The sequence below is a fragment of the Poeciliopsis prolifica genome, unplaced genomic scaffold (genome assembly GCF_027474105.1).
Source record: "Poeciliopsis prolifica strain line A6 unplaced genomic scaffold, Auburn_PproV2 SCAFFOLD031, whole genome shotgun sequence".
NCBI lineage: Eukaryota > Metazoa > Chordata > Actinopteri > Cyprinodontiformes > Poeciliidae > Poeciliopsis > Poeciliopsis prolifica.
In genome coordinates this window covers 4595570-4616298 of record NW_026562406.1, presented here as the reverse complement: position 1 = coordinate 4616298, position 20729 = coordinate 4595570, and the positions used below count along the sequence as shown (strand labels likewise).

At 37.1% G+C, this 20729-nt stretch overlaps 1 protein-coding gene across 1 annotated transcript in view; it reads right to left on the bottom strand.

Annotated features, from left to right (window-relative positions):
- The window catches only part of slc15a4 (solute carrier family 15 member 4), a 30267-nt gene that overhangs the window by 9291 nt on the left and 247 nt on the right, over nt 1–20729 (bottom strand). The window contains exons 2-8 of the mRNA XM_055050615.1: nt 19794–20411; nt 14289–14581; nt 13380–13521; nt 13090–13173; nt 10684–10858; nt 7293–7451; nt 2083–2241 (exon numbers count right to left, since the gene is read on the bottom strand). Of these exons, the coding sequence (XP_054906590.1) occupies nt 2083–2241; nt 7293–7451; nt 10684–10858; nt 13090–13173; nt 13380–13521; nt 14289–14581; nt 19794–20360 (1579 nt within the window). The 5' untranslated portion in view covers nt 20361–20411. The remainder of the gene's footprint in view (nt 1–2082; nt 2242–7292; nt 7452–10683; nt 10859–13089; nt 13174–13379; nt 13522–14288; nt 14582–19793; nt 20412–20729) is intronic.

Here is a 20729-nt window from a genome sequence, read left to right as displayed (position 1 = left end):
CCAAACAAGCCCTGCCATCTTCATGTATTGCTCCAGGGACAGCTTTACTTAAGAAGGGCTGGGCTATGTAATCAGACCCCCAGCCTGTGATTAATGTTGCTGTCTGTCTTCAGGAACCGTGCAACTTAGTACAACTTAGCACAGCTCCCCCGAGATGCTGTTTACGGCACACGGTTTCGCCCAGAGCCATGGAAATAAGTTGAATCCCTTCCACCTACAGAGCTGAGTGATGTGGAAGACTCTAATATGGTGAAAAAAAAATAAACTATATGATTTCTGACTGTACTTACCGCCTAAGCTTTGTGCCATGTGTTTCTTATCAGTGGCCGGAAGGATGTTTTATTCCATTTCTGTGGCTCACCTTCTAAACGACTTGTTTTGGAAAGCAAGGAGAGCCAAACAGGCAATCTGGCTCCAGTTAAACTTCCCCTGAAGTGACATGAGGCTGAGCAGAGAATGGATTTATGAAGTAGACCCAGCATCCTCAGCAGCAGCTCCCAAACCTGTCGGCACGCTTTATTAATGAGCTATTAGGTGTTTGTAGATAAACATTTTACAGCGCCGGCTTAGTCAACACATACTCAGGGAAAAAAAGAAAAGTGTGTCTGGACTGGGAGTCTCCACCTCCAAGGGAGCCCATCCATCTGCTGCCACCAAAGCGCTATTCGTTTTACCAGTTTGACAGATTTACACCTTTTGTAGTTAGTCTGACATGCTTATTGATACAATAAAACACCTAAAATAGAAAATTGAAAAATGGTGATGCTCTCCTTCTGCACTTCAGCTATAAATTAGCTGCAGAATGTCAACTGGATGAGTATGGATTAAAGAATATCCATATCTCGGCTTATTTTCAGGGTGGCATTGATGCCCAAAGACCATCGGCAGTGGTCATTGGGTAGGACACAGCATAGACAGGTCACAGGGCAACACACAGATACCCAGGACAAACTACCAGGCATACACACACACATTCTCATAACAGAAGGAAGCATAGAGAGGCCAGTTTATCTCACAGTTCTGTTTTTGGGGTTAGAGACCCCGGAGTACTAAGTTAAAGCTAACACAAGCACAGGGAGAACAATTCATACAGAGAAAGCCCAGACCAGGATTTGAACCATGTTCCCACAAGGCAACACTGCTAACCAGTACTCCAACATACAGCCTGAGAATTGAGACATGTCTAATAAAAACAAACAGTCTGTATTCCTCTTTTTTTTTGCCTTTTATTTTGACACACCCAGCAGGATTTGGTGATTCATCTCAGTTGTCTCACCTAAATATTTTATGAAAGAAATACACGCAACTAAAAATCCACTGGATTTGGTGCTGTATCAAAAATATCCACAGTGGAAGCCATAAAAACAGATGTGCATACCTACTGTTAAAACATGACGTTTCAGACAACCAGCTCATTTCACTTTACAAATTAGTCCTAGAACTGTTTTTATGACACCTAAAATCATTAAAGACCCAAGTCCTTTTCATAATATTTACATACATTCTACAAATGATGATTTTCCTTTCTTTAGGAACAGGGATCCTGAAGACTACTGACAACATAAAAGCTAAATTTGGCTTTCAATTTACTTTCAGTAATTAAGATGTCTTATTCACAAAATAATAACATCACTTTAAGTTCATTGTGTCTGTAGTTTTATTCCACTTGTAGTTTGATTTTAAGCTGATGTTCAAAAAGTTCATTTTTTGGATTTTGTTGGAGTTATGACAGCTTTTATTTTAGGTGTTTGAATAAATCACATTTTTAGGATAATTCAACTTTTTAAATCGTTCTTTTCATTACTTCTAAACTTAGTTTTAATCCTCATAAATATTCCAGAATTAGTATTTTCACACATCTTCAGCCTCCTCAGTGCTTCCAAACAACACTGTCTGCCTTTACTCACACATATTTTTGTTTCTTCACCACGTTAAGCCTTCTTTCAGTTACTTTTTTTTCTGTCACCCCTGTATGTTCTTCCATTAGCTACTTGATATAAATCACCTTATGTTACCCTCGTTGTGTAGGAAATGTGCTCTAAAAATAAAGTGGCTGATCTGTTGCTTGGTTCGGGGCCTTACCAAAGTCTTTGTGGGAAGACATCCAGCCAATCTCCTTGAGAGAAACGATGGCCAGCAAACCGGAGCCCACGAAAGAGCCGATTCCAGAGAAGAAAAAGAAGAGCCCCATAATTGCACTCTGCATGGACTTGGGTGCTGCAGAATAGGCAAATTCCAGACCTGCAACCAAATGGGATAGATAGGCAAATATATAAAATAGATATTTTTGATAAAGACTGGTGATGAAGGCTATGCACACAACTAACACTTACATTATATTGTTATGCTTCACAAATACTCCTTGAGGTGAAAATTGCCTTTCAAAGATAATGAATCAGGATAAAATATTTGTCTTTATTCATTCTTGTAACCACTTCTGTTGACAGCAACTAGTCCACCTTTTTGTAAACAGTCTCTTGAGAAGAAAAGGCTTCCTTGACAGCTCATTTTCCATGACAGAAAAGCCCAGGTTGGTTAGTAACTCTTATTACTTAGTGGCTATTTTGAACACAAAAAGAACTGGAAAAACATCTAGAGAAAGTACAAAAAGGACTGATGAGCTTGGGGACAAATATAAATTTGGAGTCTCTTCTCCCTGAAGGCATTTCTAGCCACAAGCTGACACTGATAATTTCAGTGCAACTCAAACATTTGATCTTTCAGATGAGGCCCTTAAGCTCCATCTGTCTTAAGAGATTAAAGAGTTGCAGGTAAATACAAGATGTTTGCCCATTCTCGCTACCTTAGGCATCACACCAGCTTGATTATAGATACACGAAGCATGTGTGCAAATGAGAAAGAAAATAAGAATGTAAATTTACGAATGAATAAATACAGAAACCGAAGGATGCTGGAGCAGAACACAAGAATCATGTTTAAATTAAACAGAGGAAAGCATGGATGTCTCCTGCACATGTAATCCCTTTCTTTACATCCTAAGCTAACATTTGAATAGCGACGCACAAAGCTACTGCAAAGCTTTGTAGGGGTTTTCAATTTCCAGCTCAGCACTGCAGAGAGGATTCTAACATCAGGCTAAATCTTGTGAATGTGTATTTGTGATGACAATCTAATACTAAAGCGATGTCTGTTGCTTTCAACCCACAAAATAAACAGCTTGACCTTCATTCATTGAAAGGATTTTCCCTAAAAAAAAAAAAAGAGAAGGAATATGTAGAAGTCCAGTCACTATATTCTCCCCCACCCTCTTTTCTGGAAGTGGATATTAAGGTTGTTTATTGTAAAAAAAACAAAAAAAACAATGCACCTTTGAGTTACTGACTCGGATGAGGCAAACTTCATGCATAAAGATTCGCTTCTGTCGGACCAGGCGCGGGACTTGTGAGATTTCACACAAATTTATTCAAACAGGAAACGACATAAGGGAAATATTCCTCTTCACCAGATAAATGTCACAATTCTGCCAATTTCCCTTGAAGTAAGCCCTGTGGGATGGGATGGTCTATGAGTGCATTTATTTTAAAGACCCACATAGCTTTGTTCAGTCGGATTTGACTTTCATAGAACCGTGTTTGATACGAGTGGATTCCAGTCTTTCTACAAGAGGCCTGAAACAGCGGGTATATATTACCCAACATGTTTATGCTAATCTCAGTATTCATGGAGTTTAAATTTAGACATCATATATTTTTATGACTGTATATGAAAACATAAAGATGACTAAAGCACCTTTTAAATAGATTTTTAAAAATGTTAAATATTAATGAAGCAGAATTCCCTATGGAATATGCAAATTAATATAGAAGATCTTAACAAACTTAATTCACAAACATAACTGCAACCTAAGACTATAAGCAGTGACTCCAAAAAGAATCTCAATACAATGCAATCCTGGTCTCTTATGGGAAATAAATGGCCCAAAACCAGCAGCAAAATTCTACACAATTTCACAGTGAAGTGCATTTCTGACAAACAAAATTTCTGGTCTTTGAATAATGGCAAAAAAAAAAGTTGTTTCTGTTGTATTCCAGTCTGCAATTCAGATGAGAGAGCACTTCTTTACTTCACCACATCATAGCTTCAGAGAAGCAATATGCTGCTTAATTCCTTCTCTGAATGAGAAGGTATTAACAATAAACTTTGGGCCAGGGTTCACAAGAGATAGGAGAAAACTCAATATCCATCTTCCAAATAATATCCAGAAAGAGTTTTAAAAGGCGTTTCAAACCAGAAGTCTACAATTTTGACCTGTTTGGACTCTTGGGTTATTAGTAGATTTAGTGGGACGGCAAACACTTTCGCAGCTTCAGGAGAGGCTGCAGGAAATCGGGTTTGGGTAAGTGCATGTATTGTGAAGCCTGAGCCAGAAACACACTTTTTTGCATGTTTCTTAACCTCCCAGTGAAAAGTGGGTCTGGATGCCATAATTCCCCCAAAAAATTTTGCTTACAATTGCAGTGTTTACTTCTAAGTAGTCCATCATCTGTGAGTAGATGAAAGATTAAATATATTGCCGTTGGATGAGCTTTGCTGTTAGGTCTCCTGGCTTTGTGACAAAATAAGGAACAAAGGGGAACCTCTATTCAAGCATTGTAATGTGACTGTCATTTTCGATAAATAAAAAAAAAGGAAAGCAAAGGAAATAACTTCCAACTATATTAATCCCACAAGAATTGAAAACCTGAGAAATAAGAGAAATGTCATTATTTTCCAAAATATATTTGCCCCTTTTCACCCTGATGCCGGCAAATGTGATGCAACGCAGTGATAAAATGCAACAATAGGTTGCATCAATCTTTCTTTTAACATCCATCTTTAAGCTTTGGGAACCGAGGAGATGAGTTTTCAAAGCAAAATGTTTCCCTCTTTTCTGCTGGATGCTGGAATTCAGCTGTATATTAGGTGCCTACATTGGTTTTATATTTCCAATAAATAAAAAACTCAATCTTCTTAGTTTGTTCCAGATTTGAAGTGCGGATAGGCTAATTTAGTACACAGACTTATTTTTATATATGTAGAATGTAACAGCAAATCAAAATCTAAGAAATGAGTAAAGACTTCAACAAAATAGTTGTTTGGAGGTAAACATGAATATGTAGGTTTAATAATGTAATAAAAAAGGTGGTGGAATAAATTAGGATACACAGCTCCATTTATTCCTTATATAAACCAAGAAAAATCACAGATATGTGAACCAGGCGTGCATGACTAGAACGTAGCTTACACAGCATTTTAAAGGTTTGTCGTGTTTAAACCTTAGGTATCCAGTTTAGTGTGTTCCTGACTGCTGACGTGAGAGTAAACACCATCCTGAGATCGAAAGAGTTTTCTGATTCCTTTTCAAAGTGCTTCGTTTTAATCTTGTTTGCAACGCATCCTTGAGAGTTTTGATAGATGCTTTAAATAAAACTTTGTTATTATTAAAAACACTTTCCAGACATTCAAAACACATTCCAACGTGACCAAGTATGTCATCCAAACAAGAGCAAGTTCACCTCAAGAGCAGACAGCAGTAAAAGAAAAGAAATCCTCAAAACCCCTAACATCTCATTATGGCGCCTGCTGCAGACTCTTGCTAGTGTTTATGCGGAAATGGATGCCTTTTTCTGGGAGGCGTACAAGGAGGAAACCTTTGCTTGCTAAGAAAATAACGAAGGCTTAAATTGGGATCCTGTCATCTTACTATCAGAAAATCCTCTCTGATTTCTAGTGTGACTCAGAAGGTGCTCAGGAAAAATGGGAGACCAGATATAAACAATGATGAATGATGAGTCATTCAAAGGCAATCAATTATCTTTTTTTTTCAGAAATAGATCAAATAATTTTAGACATCAGCATTTACACATTTCTTATCGAAAGAGCAAAATATTAAATGTTTTTTTTTTTTTTTCCACATGGCTGTATGTCAGGATGTGTCTTTTGAGTTGTAAAAGGCTTGACATCCAGTACTACAGATATTACCAAAGTCAAGAAAAAAAAAAAGAATGTGCGTTTAACTCGTGGTATTATCTGTGAATACAGCTTCTATGAATATATGTTCAATTATGTGTGCGTTGTTTGCGAGCATGCCCTGCGACAGACCGGCGACCTGTCCAGGGTGACCTTCGCCTCTCGCTGGTAATGTTAGCTAGAGATAGACACCAGCACCTCCCAAATGCACTAGGGAGAAGGGTGTAAGAAAATGGATGTTTGCAAGCAGAAAATACACAGAGACAGCCAGTTCAGTATGTCTCCGACATGCATGTGCTGTTTGCTTTATGTGTCAAGACTGAAGCTAATTGAAAACTGATGGGAAAGGATGGTTTAATTCATTAAACCGTGTACATTTTTATGTGTTTGCGTACAGTATCTGTGTGGACAATATACCCATTATGTGAAGTAAGTCACTTGCCTGGAGTGAACCTTCCCTCAGTTCAACTGTGAAATAGTTTCCTAATCCATACTTTATTTGGAAAATGCTTCATTGCTGCACAGTGTTATGCAGCAGGGCGAGAAATTCAGGATAATCACTCATCAATTGATGTCTTAGGATGTTTGCTCTCGATAACAACCCACAGCTACATTTAGCTGGTGGAGCCTGGCAATGAATCAAAGTGCTCAACACACTTTTACTGAAATCTGTTTCAGTAAAAGGCATAAACACATCAGTGCGAGGTAAAATCATGCAAACGCAAAAAAGTAAGTCGTTTCATTCAGTCATCCATCCTGTTTTTAACATTTATTTGCCTCGCCAGAGTTAAATTAGAGTTTATAACAACCACAGTGCCTTGGAAACTGTGGTACAGTATTCTGTTTCAGATTTTTGTGGCACTAAAACACAAACTTAGATGTAATTATTGTGGTTTTAGGTTATTGACAAAAACAGAAAATTCTTTAAATTGTGAAACAGAAGAAAAAAAATACACAGGTTTTGACTTTTCCCACAAATAAAACTCTGAAAGTGTCGATCGCAATTTCATTTATTTACCTGAGTAAGGAGAACATTAAAAATAAAGTTAAAAATGTGGAGTTACTAAAAGATGAAAACTTTGTGCTCTACCTAAAGAAGATTCTAACTTGGTAACTTAATGGAGACTGAAAACACATGCAAGTCACTGATTTTATTTGGAAAAGAACTTTGGAAACCATGTATTCTTTTCTGTATATATTACTATTGCATCTACTACAGAAAATCCCAAGATTTCCTGAAGTCCCTGAAGGAATTTGGGTATCAAAAAGAGGATTTTTAAAAGGCAAAGTAAATTCAAACGCAAGATATCAAACAACCATACCTGCAATGCTTGCAAAGATTTCGCTGATTCCTATCAGCACATATTGAGGCACTTGCCACCAAATGGGTAAATTTGCAGCATGGAAGACAACCTTGCCAAGCACCTGGTCTATGGTACCATTCGATTTAACGATTTCAAGACGTTTGGTCTCCAGAATACCTGAGTGGGTGAACACAAGAAAGAAGAAGACAACAGAAAAGAGTTATTTATATACAAATGTGGATGAATGTAGCACAGTTGTGTAAGTCAGAAATATGTAGCCAAATACAAAATACCGTAATTTAATAGCAGTTTGTTGGGGATTAAGTTTGTTTTGTTGACTTCCTTCCTACTACTTCATTAAAATCCCATCTGCGAGGGTAATAAATAATGTGACACTGCAGACAGTTCAATAATCACAAGTAAGCAGTTGTCACCATTTGGTGTCTGCTCCCTAAAGCGTCATTCGATTAATATTATCGTGTGACCAGCGGCTATTTTCAGATAACTCTCAGAGACAGCCTCCTATCATAGCTACACTTAATGCCATATTTGACGAGAGTTGTGGACTTGTAATCCGGATATCCAATAATACCAGCCGTCCATCTCAGGCAGCATGGCCGCTGGGCTGCCCAGAGCAAGTCTCACAAACACACATCCTATTTTTATGTTTACCTTAACTAAAAATCACATATCAGACGTCTCAGAGTGATCCTTTGCGATACAGCTTCAAAGTTGCTAAATAACATGGTTTTAGCTACCTGAAAGCTACTGATGCACAATTAGTCCATACACAAAAAATGCACTAAAATCTGTCATCAAAGCTGGCCTCAGTATGTGGCAGAAGTCTTGGTCAGAAAAAGTCACTTTGTGCTTGACAGCGTGTCAACCATCTCTACACTGCATATGTGGTCCAGCAATTCTCAAGCCCAGACATCTGTCAGCACATGTACGGTGAAACCTCGTGAAATGATGTTGACAAATTTGCACAGATTTCATACACAAGGTGACAGAAGTGATTCTAGCACTGAGTAGAGCAGGTGTGCTGGAGAGGTGGGCAGAAATTTAATGGGTTCAGCTGACTATTCAGTGAGCAAAAGATGTCACACTGGGATTTTCACTACTTTCTGTCCGCTGGCCTCTAAACAACATGATTTCAGCTAATAGAAAGAGGAAAGATAAGTACTCAGGACAGACGTTAAGCCAACTGAGGTGTAACAGTGTTGTAAGGCAGCTCACAGGGGACATTGTGTCTAACTTAATAAACCTGAAGCAAGGATATGTCCAATGAGCAATTATTCAGATGAACTGCAGATAAAAGATTACGCAGTTTCAATTGTATTTTAAAATGCACTGCAATGCATAGATTTGATCCTGTTGTCTGCTTTGACTCGTAAAATCCAGGTTAGAACTGTTTTGCACAGAAGTCGTGTGTTTATCTTCTTTCTGTGACCAATGCTCAGACTACACCACCGTTCTAAACCCTTTCTGTCCACCACCTGAATTCTGAATTGCTTTCTCCAAGATTTGTATTTTATTTTGCCGGAGCTCGAATGCAAAAGGACGTTTTTTTTTTTTTTTTTCAAAAAGCCAAATGGGAAAATATAAATAACTGAAAAGCTTTCAAACGTTGAAATGAACATGTTGCAGCAGCATTCCTTTCAGAAAAGGGCCAGTCCTCTGAAAAGTAAATGTTTTCCCATTCCATTTTTCTGAAGAGCTTTTATTATATCATCCTGATGGAAAAAGATCATTTTTATAGACAAGAGTAGAACATCTGAAATGAATTTTTTCATCTCTTCTCAAGAACTTTAAGCCACAAAAAGGGTCTTGTTTTTCACAACACTGATGTTACTTCCCAACATTTAATTAAATCTATTAACCTTAAATTTCGAAGAGAAAATTGTACAAATATTAAGTTCCAAAAGTTAAAAAAGAGGAACCTAAGCAGTTAAAATTTGCTTTTTACAGTGCAAACAGTCAGTTTCTACAAAAAGATGCATTTTGAAAAGTAATAATATAATTTTTCTGACAATTTTCAGCTTCAAGCTGAAAGCTGACTAGTGACACTGAAAAATCTATTTTTTTTCCAGTCGCTGAACACACCATATCTCTTTTAGACACCACCAACAACAAACTTCCCTGCGGGAAGCTAATTTCAGTAACAATCCTGTATTTAAATAAAGTCCAGAGAAAAAACAGAAGTGTCAGAAGTTATTCGTAAGGTATTTTCTACAACGCAATTAAACATGTTTGTGATTTCTCCAGGCTGTGACAGAGTGAGAGAGGGCAAGACTTTCAGAAGATAACAAAAAGTCTAAAAGTACTAGTGCAAAGTTTCACTGTCTTATACTTTTGAGGTTTCAACATCTACCGGTCATGGAATAAGCTGTAAATCTCAGTTATTGCGAAGGTTTGCATTCTCTTGAATATACGCATGGACACTACAGGTTTTGTGATGCTGGTTGAACTAATGGTGGCAGTGTGTGATTTCGTCTCAAAAAATATTTTGAAATTGTTTTAAAACAAAACTAAAAACCTCTTCAGGATAATTAATGTATAATTCATTATTGACCAGAAAGACAAGAAAAATATCTGTTCCTATTTCTTATATTGCAGAAGCCAGAAAAAAGGAACTATCTAAAATTTGGAATTGAAAAGTTAAAGCCTGACAAAAAATGGAGATTCAAAATTGCCCAAAAATATCTGATTAGTCATCTCTACACTTGCAATCTAGGAATGCTGATTATTAGAACTGATACACAACACATCACCACCATATGACAACCAGGCGATAATTTCCTTATCATACTATTTAGATCTTATTATTTATATTACAATCTTTGAGTTTTTGGTTCGCCTGATGTTAACTTACTTTAAATTTAATTGGAAGCACACTTTTCTAAATAACTTCTGTAAAAGTGTAATTAAGGACATGTTCAATAGTGTGCCTACAGAAAGCAAATATCTAAAAGTCACGAATGACAAAACTTGTTAAAATGACATGTACAGGCTGTTGGTTGGAGAGCATTTGATTAAAATTGACTCCACAGAGTGCAGTTGCCTTTCTCTACATTCGATCTTTGTCCTTCTCAAAATATTGAAGCCTTCATTTTTGTTGTTAAGTGGGAGATAATAATATGATTTAGGAACAGAAAATATCTCTAGATCCACTGAAAAAAAGCACACTAAATATAATTGCTAACTAAAGCATCATTAGCTTAATCAGATTTCCTCTCATAATTTCTATCTTATATTTTTAGTCAAAAACCTCCCAAAATAATATCATGAAAACAACACAAGACCGTGAAAGTCTAGATTAAATGAAAATGTTGTAAACTCTGCTCTTGCTTTATTCTTTGGCCTATTTAGGCGATAACATAATTGAGAACATATGTGTGGGGACACTCACCCGCTGCCACGGCTGACCACATGACAAAGAACATCCCCACAGCAATCCTCTTCAGAGGGGAGGGCAGCAGGCCACGGCGCTTCAGGATGGGGTCCACTACTTTGTCTTTAAGAGGGATGAGCATGAGGATGAGTACTGCGTCAAACATGGTGAGCCAGGCAGCCGGGAAGGTGAACTTAATCAGGGAGAATCCGGAGGAGAAGAGATGAGATAAAAATGTATAAGAAGCAACAGAGCATAAAAACAAAGGAGACTCTATGTGCATTCCAACAGTGTTTGTGTACACATATATGCATCCACAATAAGCATGCAGGTTTCAGTCTTGATACTGCTTTGGCACCCCCAGGTGGCCAAAACCAAATACTATTTAAAGGAAAAAATAAAAAAACAAACCAAAAAAAAAACAACTATTAATTGAATTTACAGGAATAAAAACCCCACAGTCAAATGGATCTAAGACGTGAGCACATTTTAGGATTATTATTCCCAGAGGCTGCAGCTGCAATACTGATAACACTGTCGTTTTAGCTGCAAATCCATTAAAACCCACTTCGAGCTGTATTGTTCATTCACAGTATGTTCCCTAAACCTGAGAACCAAAAAGTTTTAAATTGAATTTCTGAATTACTAGATGGAACAAAAATATTCACAGTAACTCTTAACACGCAAATGTTTGCTACTTCAAGCACAATGTTGCTTTGTCCAAAATAAAATTACTTGTTCGACCGCATAACATACAAATAAATCTATGTTGGCAATTTAAATTTCAGGTGGTATGGAAGCTTGATATGTGCCTCTTATTTAACAGATTTATATATTTTTTCTCTCAAACTGAGTTCCCCAGTTCTTGGATTAATTTATCAATTTACCAATCTCTTAATAGCACATGGCCACATATCAGCATTTACAACAGACCACAAACCCGAAATGTTTATTGAATGATGACAGCGTTCCAATAGTTCAAAATGTCTTCTTTCTTGCCAAGACATTTACACATGAAAAAAAAAAAAGAAACTGGGCAAATGACAGTTATAAATGAAAGTGTATGCACAGGAATTATGAGTATCTTTGCTGGTATCACCAGGCTCAGTAGCCTTTCACTACAGCTTTTCACAAGTTTAAGACTCACAAGTACACTTTTTCATTCTTTCTCTGTATAAAGTACATATTTTAGAAATTTATATCTGAGATCTAAATCTACAACAATCACCATCAAGAAGTAGTTTTTGTTGTCGTGTTTAGGTTTTTTTGGCTTTAGTAATTTGGGTTGTGAGAGAGGGGGAAGACATGCAGCAAAAGTCAACGTGCCGAGACTCTAACACACAACAGCCGTGTTGAGAACTGAGGCCTTTATTTTATCAAGTGCTTAATAAAAGCACTTCCAGAGATTCAAAAGAAACTACGCTGAAGCTCATAATCCTCATCTCTGGAGAAAGACATAGTTTGGACCTAAATTTATATTTCAATGATCCATCTCTTTAATGAAGGGAAATTGATCAATTAACTAATGTTACATTGGTGAAGACACCAGAATCTCAGCCAATTTTAAGATGAATCACTGGTATGTGTTCCTGTTCCTTTGAGGAAATAGCACCTTTTAAGTCTAGCCACTTCACTGTCAGGTGAGCAGAGGGAGAGAAGTCCCAGAGGCATCATATCTTACTTCCCTTTTAATGTTGACAACTGGCGAGGTTGAAAGGAGAGACAACTTACTTCCTCTTTCAATACCAACAATATTTTAGACATGAGAAGTGCAACCTGAGCTCCAAGACAAAGATTAAAAAAAACAGATAAAAGTGTAAGAGTTTTACAACAAATAAAAACTAGTTAGTTTTGTGAGAATATGAATGTACTGCTTTAAGAAGGACTATGAGCTATTTTTGGTTGTTTATTTTTAGGTGTTTTACTTCACATTGTTGAAGCGTACAGCCTGAACAATCAACTGTGATCACAGTCATTGCTGTGAAGCCTTTGTTTTTTGAAGAGTCATGTTTCACGTGGAGCTGCTGAGGGACCCATCAAAGTCCAGCAGAATGCAACATACAAGCCGTGTGAGCGAGTTACATCAGCTACAAATCAGCGGGAACCGTCAGACGGAGGCACTGCAGCAGAGAAGCACAAACACAGCCAGGTTGCTAATCTGCGAGGTATTAGTCTGTGAAGTTCTGACTTAATCCCCAAGGCATTACAAGCCTTTCCTGCTGCCTCCAGCTGTTGCTTGCCATTGCATGTCAGAGACCAATTTACTTATTTTTTTTTCTTCCCTCGAGAGCGAGATATCTGGTTTGAAAATATTAATCCAGAAACAGGTGGCGTTTTGTGTGTTTATTATTATTACTGCATTATGTTCTATCTACTAAACAATAAACATAATCTTGGACTAAGCCTGTTTTTATTGTTTGTTACCTGATGAGAGGTGTCCACCGAGATGTTTGAGGGTGTACCAGGAATCCTCAAATGGAAGCTCTGCAGGATATATGTTGTCTGCATCTGCAGCACAATAAGGAGATTAATGCCAGCATAAAGCAACCCTCCACTTTATGATCACCAAGCTCTCTGGTGCAAAGCTGGTTCTCTGCAATCTTGAAAGAGAAAATAATCTTCCCTTATTTTAACATGTCTGTTTACTGGAAGCCAGCACGGTCAAGATAAAGTCATTTAAATTGTTCCACCTGTGAAGCATGGATTATTCTTACCTGGAAATACACTGTCCAGTATGGAATAAGGGCAAAGAAAACTGGAAGGACTTTCACTAATGCTTTCACTTCTTCTACTTTTTCTTCTGGAAATTTCCCTCCATAAGTCACTTTTGCGGTGTCGAGCAGGGTGGGTTTATTGCTGAAACAGAATTAGAAATTAAATCATTTAAATACTAAATGACTGAAGTGTGAGTAGTAGCATAAATTAAAAAAAAAAAACATGTTATACATAGAATATGATGAAATTACTCTCAACTCTTAAAATGGTAGATTTAATCATCTTTTTCTGAGTAAACCTTACCCTTTAATAAAAGCTCTGCTAGATATTCAAAAGAAACCACGCTAAAGCCCATAATCCTCATCTCTGGAGAAAATTCCCTAATAAGGAATTTTTATAAGGCTGTGGGATTGTCCAACTTAAAATATTCAATGTCAAGTTTTTAAGACGTTTGTGGTACTTTGCTTCAAAGTCAAGTTTCAGCTCTTTAGGATAACTTTTCACCACAGGGAAGAAAGATGAATACATTGACCGGTGGTGGGGGGGAAAGGCGCACACACAAAAGAACTATAGGAGGGGATCAAAGAGAGATTTAAGATAAAGGTCTGCTTTAACATAAAAAAGCTGCCTTTCAGCAGCTCATGAAAAACTCTCCACAGAAAAACACTGAATTCACAACTGGAAATGTGGAAATCCAAGAGAAATAAATATTTGACACTGTTATGTTTTGCTAATGATTCCAATAATTTACAAATGATTCAAATGAGTTTTTGAGATCCTCTTTGGCCAACAGCCTAATACTTTGATGGAGTTTATGGTTTCAAAGGTCCAACAAATTTGTTTCCCATCAAATTTAGTTTTTCTTATCACTAAAAAATAAAAAAAAACACCAGTATGAGCACTCTTACCGAAGCAGGTTTGGTTCCTTCGGTTTCTGTGAACAGCAGGCAAAGGAAAGGATCTTGACCATATCTGAGAAGGCACTACCGTCGGCGGGCTTTGTGATGAAAACTGTCCGTCCCAGAACAAAGACCAGGAAGGAGATCCCGAGGCACACCGCCGGGATGATGTAACCAACCTCAAAACTATAATTCTGCTGGATGTATCCCACACCTCCCAGAGATAGGATAGCTCCTAAGTTGATGCACCAGTAGAACCAGTTGAAGAATCTGCGAGTGGCCTCTGGTCCTTTGTCTTTGACCTATGGTCACAGACAAAAAGAATAAAAGCAACTAGTTGATTGCAAATGCATTAGTTTTAGAATGTTTAACAGAGAACACATGTATAGACTTTTTAATGCGTCATAAAACTCCCTTCTATTGGATTCTCCCTGTTTTATGTAGCACTGGAAATTATGTCCCTGTGTGGTCTGACTGAGAACACTTTATTAACTGTCCTTTATGGGAGATGACAAATGAATTAATCTGAGGCTTCAGCTACACGAAGCTGTTATCATTCATCCAGCAACCAACATATCAACCAATTCCTCGATCCGATATCAGATAATCTGCTTCGTTTCTCCATCTGTCTCAAATTGCCCAAACTGAATACTGTCACTGTTATTTTGTCAGTGCTGTGCACAGCTCTACCTTGGATCTGTAAATCTTTAGACAAACACCGCCTAACTTCAGAAGCTTTCACACTATAGCTTCTTACACAAACACAGGCAGCTTTAAGGTGTTATGTGAAAGCGATGACAAGGCAAAGGGGGGTTGAGGTCAGGCCACTTTTGTTGCGGTAGACTCATTAAGCAAGGTAGTCACAGCCCAGCATCATCTGACTGGTTTAAGGGTAAGTCTAGTAGTGACGTATAGTTGGTGCAACCAGCCAGCCGCAGGACTTAAAAGTGGAAGCGAGACTAAGACAATCTTTCAGACAAGGAAAGAAGTCAAGATATATAATCTAAATTTGAAGCATTGGTTCAACCAACACCAGAATCACTACACTATGTTGCTACAACATTCTTACTTTGAAAAGAAAGTAAGACAAATGTTTTATGCATAGTGCTCCTCGTATCATCCTACCCTAGAGGCTTCCCTCCTGGAGACTCACAATTTTGCAGAATAGCGCTGCCTTCTCTTACAGTGCATGAATGGTCAGTCAAGCATTGACAAAAAAGTTCCAAAGACAACATCAGATAATCGGGAAGTTATAAGTGGTTTTATTCTAAAGCAAAGGTCAGAACACTCTGCCTCCACTTTTTTACCTACTCACCAAAATATATGTCACCTCTGGTTTATGCCCTCAAGAACGACCTCTAATGCAGAAAAAAGATATGCCTTGTCAAGACAGGGCAGTTGTGCACTTTCTATGTTTGTTAGGTTGTTGGTTTATACCCATTGTTTTTGTTGTCACAGTCAGCGTTTCGCAAAGCAGAGCAAACAAATGCCCTATAGGGTAGTATTGGTTGGTTGTTTATATTCTAATTTATTGTAAAGTTGGAGATCGCTAAACACTTCTCAGATGAAACGTAGTCAGACTGGTCAATTAGGATCGGACTTCCATTATGGATTCCTATTATGAAGCTAAGCAGATGTGAACTGCAATGATGGTTGCCCACCTTAGGAGAAAGTATAAAATTTAAAGGAATATTCTTCACTTCACAATTCTCCTAAGGTGTGAAACACGTGAACAAGTTACTCGAAGCTGAGAATCAGATGGCTGATTTTATACACTATTAAAACTGTCACATAAACGTTTGCACTACAGGGCAGTTTCTCCTGTCTGAGTCTGTAAGGACAGGACCCGTGAGATTAACTATTCTGAGTCTCAACAGTGGTTGGTCATCTGAAAAACAATCAATACACCTTGGGTGCTTTGCACACAACACTGATTTTCAATGAAAGGTTTTAAAGGACTACTGTAACACTGTCTGAAGATGAATCACAAACTTGGAACAAACCAGCACCGTATGTTGTGGTCGTTTCTTAAGAAGCTGGCGCTCTGTGAAGTCATAGTTGTAGCCAAATCTCATTAAAACAAGCAGCACATTTTCAACTGCTATGATGTGTTTTACTATTTAAAACTGGCCAAAAAGTTTCACCCAGAAGAAATAATACAACAAGGCTTGTACAGGGCCAGGACGGGTTCTGTTATGAAGGAACATGTGGCTGCACATCCCACTCATCTGAGCACCCAGACTCAGATTAGGGGGTTGGTTCAGTAGGGAAGAAGTGAGTTCCCCTAGTTCCAGTGCCCAGATCTTCTTGCCAGCATGTTAAAGTTCAACAATATGTCCCTGATACAAGATGAGTTAGCTCACATATGTCTCAACATTTGTGATTATTATATAGATTATTTTTTCTGGTTAAGATTGCTGTAAGTCCTATGCATACTGCACTTCACTAAAAAAAGGTGGGCAACCCTTATGAAAATGTTTGCATCATTCTTGCACTTAGTTTCTCTTGAACAGACACATTTGACCACAAATGCACTTATCTACTAAGGGTCATCTCAACGGCATCATAACATTTGACCTTTCAAGCTTTTACTCCTCCATTATGCAAAACAGGAGCAAAGGACGCAGCATCATCTACGCCCAGTTTATGTGCTTTCCATCTATATACTGGTGTGATCCTTTGTGTGGATTGCAAATCTCCTAAAGACATCATAGAAACCCAATTAACATGAAAGTGACATGTAAATGGCACCAAGGTAAAGTATCCAAAAAAATTATCCACATTTGACTCAAGAAAGTGATATTTTTAAATTTAAGATTTCAATGATCATCTATAGCTCAATTGGGAAGCCAAGAAAATAAATATGAAGAGTATATATAGAGTTGTTTTTTCACAAAGACTGAAGGTTGTGAAGCAACCAACACACATTGCCAATACCGAGCTTTCTAAAAGTACCCACAAAAACATCCTAAATCAATTTGGAAAACAGCTATGAAAACTATATGGGAGAAAGTATAATTGTTGTCATAGCAGCACCAATTCATTCACATTGAAGCGCAGGTTTTATCAATGTAATATGAATATCTAATAGAGAGAGATTCAGTACAAAAAAACCCTTGAATCTGGTTTTCTACAATTATTATGCAACATAGGTTAACAAAGAACTAAATTCAAACATTTCAAATGAGAAACACAGTTTACTGTTTATTTCTGAATAAATGCTGCTGCCAATTTTACTCAGGCAAGAAAAATGCTAACTTAAAATATAGCACTGGTTATAACGGTCTAGCAAGCAAATATTTATTTTTTATGGAAGTTATTTTGCTTATCAATCCTGTATGATAGTCTTTGAAAAGACAGCCCTGCAATGCAGTTATGCTCAACTCAGTTTTCTTCCTCTTTCATCTTTTCTTTGTTAACTACACAAAAGCTGTCAGAAGAGACGTCTCTCCTCTTGTCCTAAATATAACTGTAAGAGCCTAGTGCTGTTTCTGAAACATTTAAGAGGAAATAATCAGTTATTAATTCAGAAACAAATCAGCTTTTAACCGACAAATCTTAGGATTCAAATCAACTCAAAGTAGCATTGACAAGTTAATGGGCCTTTTATGAAGATTTGTCTGACTGGCACTAATATTAACCGAATCATTTCATTCACTTCACTGTCAAATGCCAATGTGCTCTGTGTGTTTAAACATGGTGAAAAGAAATTGTGACATAAATGTGAAAAATGTTGCAACAGGATGAAGAATTGTTTAAAATTAACACCACCAACTTCCTTTGGAAGTATTTATACACACTTTGGGATATTGTGTCAGGATACAATAATCCAGTTAAATAACTCTGCTTTCTTAGAGCAAGTTCTTTGAATAATGATGTGTAGATTGTTACAGCCGCAGAGCCTTGCAAAAGTACACATAGTGGAACTTGTTCGCATTTTCAGCTTGGTTAGTTCTTGACAATATCGATGTCAAGAACTAACCAGAGATCAGGGATCAACTAGTATTGGCGTGACCTCTTAAGTGTCAAATGCTTAGTTAGTTGATGAATCCATGAAGACAAAAGACATTTAAGAGGTTTTACATTAGAGATACATTTTTAAGCAATTTCCAAAAGTTTAACAGCCATAATCTGAAAATTGTAAAAAGCATTGCACAGCTACAAACCTACCTAGCTGACATTTATATTATACTATGCAAACTATGGTATGCTCAAATTAATAAACTAATGGATGAAAAAATATATTTAAAACATTCAACCATATTTTTTCATATATTACTATCATATTTAGATTTTATCTAAAAACCAACAACAAAAAAAATTTCTCAAGTTAGAGTAACTGAGCTTCTATATCTACCTCTCATTTAAATCAACATATTCCAAGAAGGGATTTTGGATTAGTAAAATTGAGGTATCGTTTAGCATTAATCAAATTTAAACTTTTAAGTTTGATAAGTATTCAAAAGTACTTCTCTTTCAGGACATAAAAAAATGTTGCAGATGCTTGTGAATCTAGAGGAGATTTTTTTAAGAGACCCATATAATGCTCAACCAACTATCAGTCTAGCATCACTCCTGAAAGCTGAACTTTAGTCTCAAAGAGCCACTAATTTTAGTATTTTATGCTAAGATAAAATACTAGCCTTTTAGAGAAAGTGTAAGACAGCACATAGAAAGTATTCAGAGCAATTTTTTTTTCACATTCTTTTGGCACGGATGTATTTTCCAGAAACACAGTGCCATTTTGTAGCAAAAAATTCAGTTCACTTAATATAGAACAGGACAGAAGGATTATCCAAGTCTCTTACAAGTAGAAGTGTTTGTAAAAACTGATTGTAAAATTTAAAAAAATTAAAATCTTTAACATTGATAACAAAGGTGCATCTGAGTTCACACATTCATTTATTCTATCACCTGGAATTGATCTGATATTCCAAGGGATGTAGCTAAAATATTGAGCCTTAATTTGTGAGCAGTATTTCAGAAGTGCTTTCATTTCCAGTTGTAACAAAGAATTTCCATTTTTAAAGGCATGTACTTCCCTTTTCACATGGCCTTACTTAGAAACAGCCATGATAATCAGAGCATGCATGTCTCAGTGAAATGTCACGGCACACCAAATACCCAATCACATGTTCGATCACACACCACATACCCAATCTTACACGTGTGAGGAATCTAAAAAATCTAAAACATAGACCATAAAACACCCCGTCATGGTGAAAAGAAAGCCTATTGGTGTACGTGTTTTGTATAGTTAACGTTTTCACTTAACGTTTAACACAATTTTGCATTTATCTATACATAGCCTTAAGAAACTGAAAAAAGTGCAAATACATGCAGCTGGTAAATGTGTTTATGGATTTCTATGATGTTTTAGTTTTGATTAATTTAAAGAAAACAAAATAAAAGAAAACAAACCTTTCAGTATTTGTTAATTAGGAATCGAAGCCAATGAGAGAAAAATGTCTAATTTGTGCAATTCTAATAAGAAAACTATAGTTTATACTTTACCTGATCGGCGCCAAAGGGAGTGATGTTGGACTTCACAGTACCAACACCAAGTGCAACTAAAACCAGTCCAACGTAGATTACTGAGCCACAATATGGTCTCCGCCATGGGCAAGTTACATTTGTTGGAGTGGTGCTGTTCATACATTCAGCAGGTTGCACCGGAAATGCTGTCTCTTCTCCACAAAGGTGTATTCTTGTTGAGTCTTTTGAAATAAAAGGGAAAAAAATCATGCCAATAAAATATAGGATTAAACTTGAAGCAATAGTCAAGAACTTCCCAAGGTATGCGTCTGCCAGCCAGCCTCCAAACGGTGATATCAGGTAAGTTATTCCCATGAATGTCAGAAGTGCCTGCGTGGCCTCAGTGCCTTCCCAGTAAAAAGGGCTGTTGTTGAGAAAAAGTACCAAGTTGGATGTGATGCCATAGAACGCAACCCTTTCCAAGGACTCAGCAAGTAGGACAGCAGCGCACGCAAGTCTCCGTCCCTGGAAGACTGATGGTGGTGAAGGTCTGATTCCTGAGTCCAAAAGCGGGCTGCTCTCATTGGCATCCCTGTTATCATCCATTTTCAGCTAAAATGATGGAAACAAAACTCTTCCTGAATAGTGAGTAAAGACCTAAAAAAGAATAACAAAAAGAATACAAATGAGATTGGAAGTCAAACTTTCTATGTTCTATGTCAATAATCGCATCAACATACAAACAATCAGAAGTGAAAATTACCACGAGAACTAACTCTAGAATGTTTTAGACATTGTCATAAAATTTTCAGCAAATGTTTGAAGAACGTTCCTGTGTTGTCCGAATTTCACGTAGTTCACTTCTAGGAGTCCTATATTCACCCAAGTTTGTTAAATTAGAAAACTATTTCCCTACCGTCGCAATATGGTCACGACTTAAGCATATAATTTTTATTTGCTCACAAACGCTCCAAT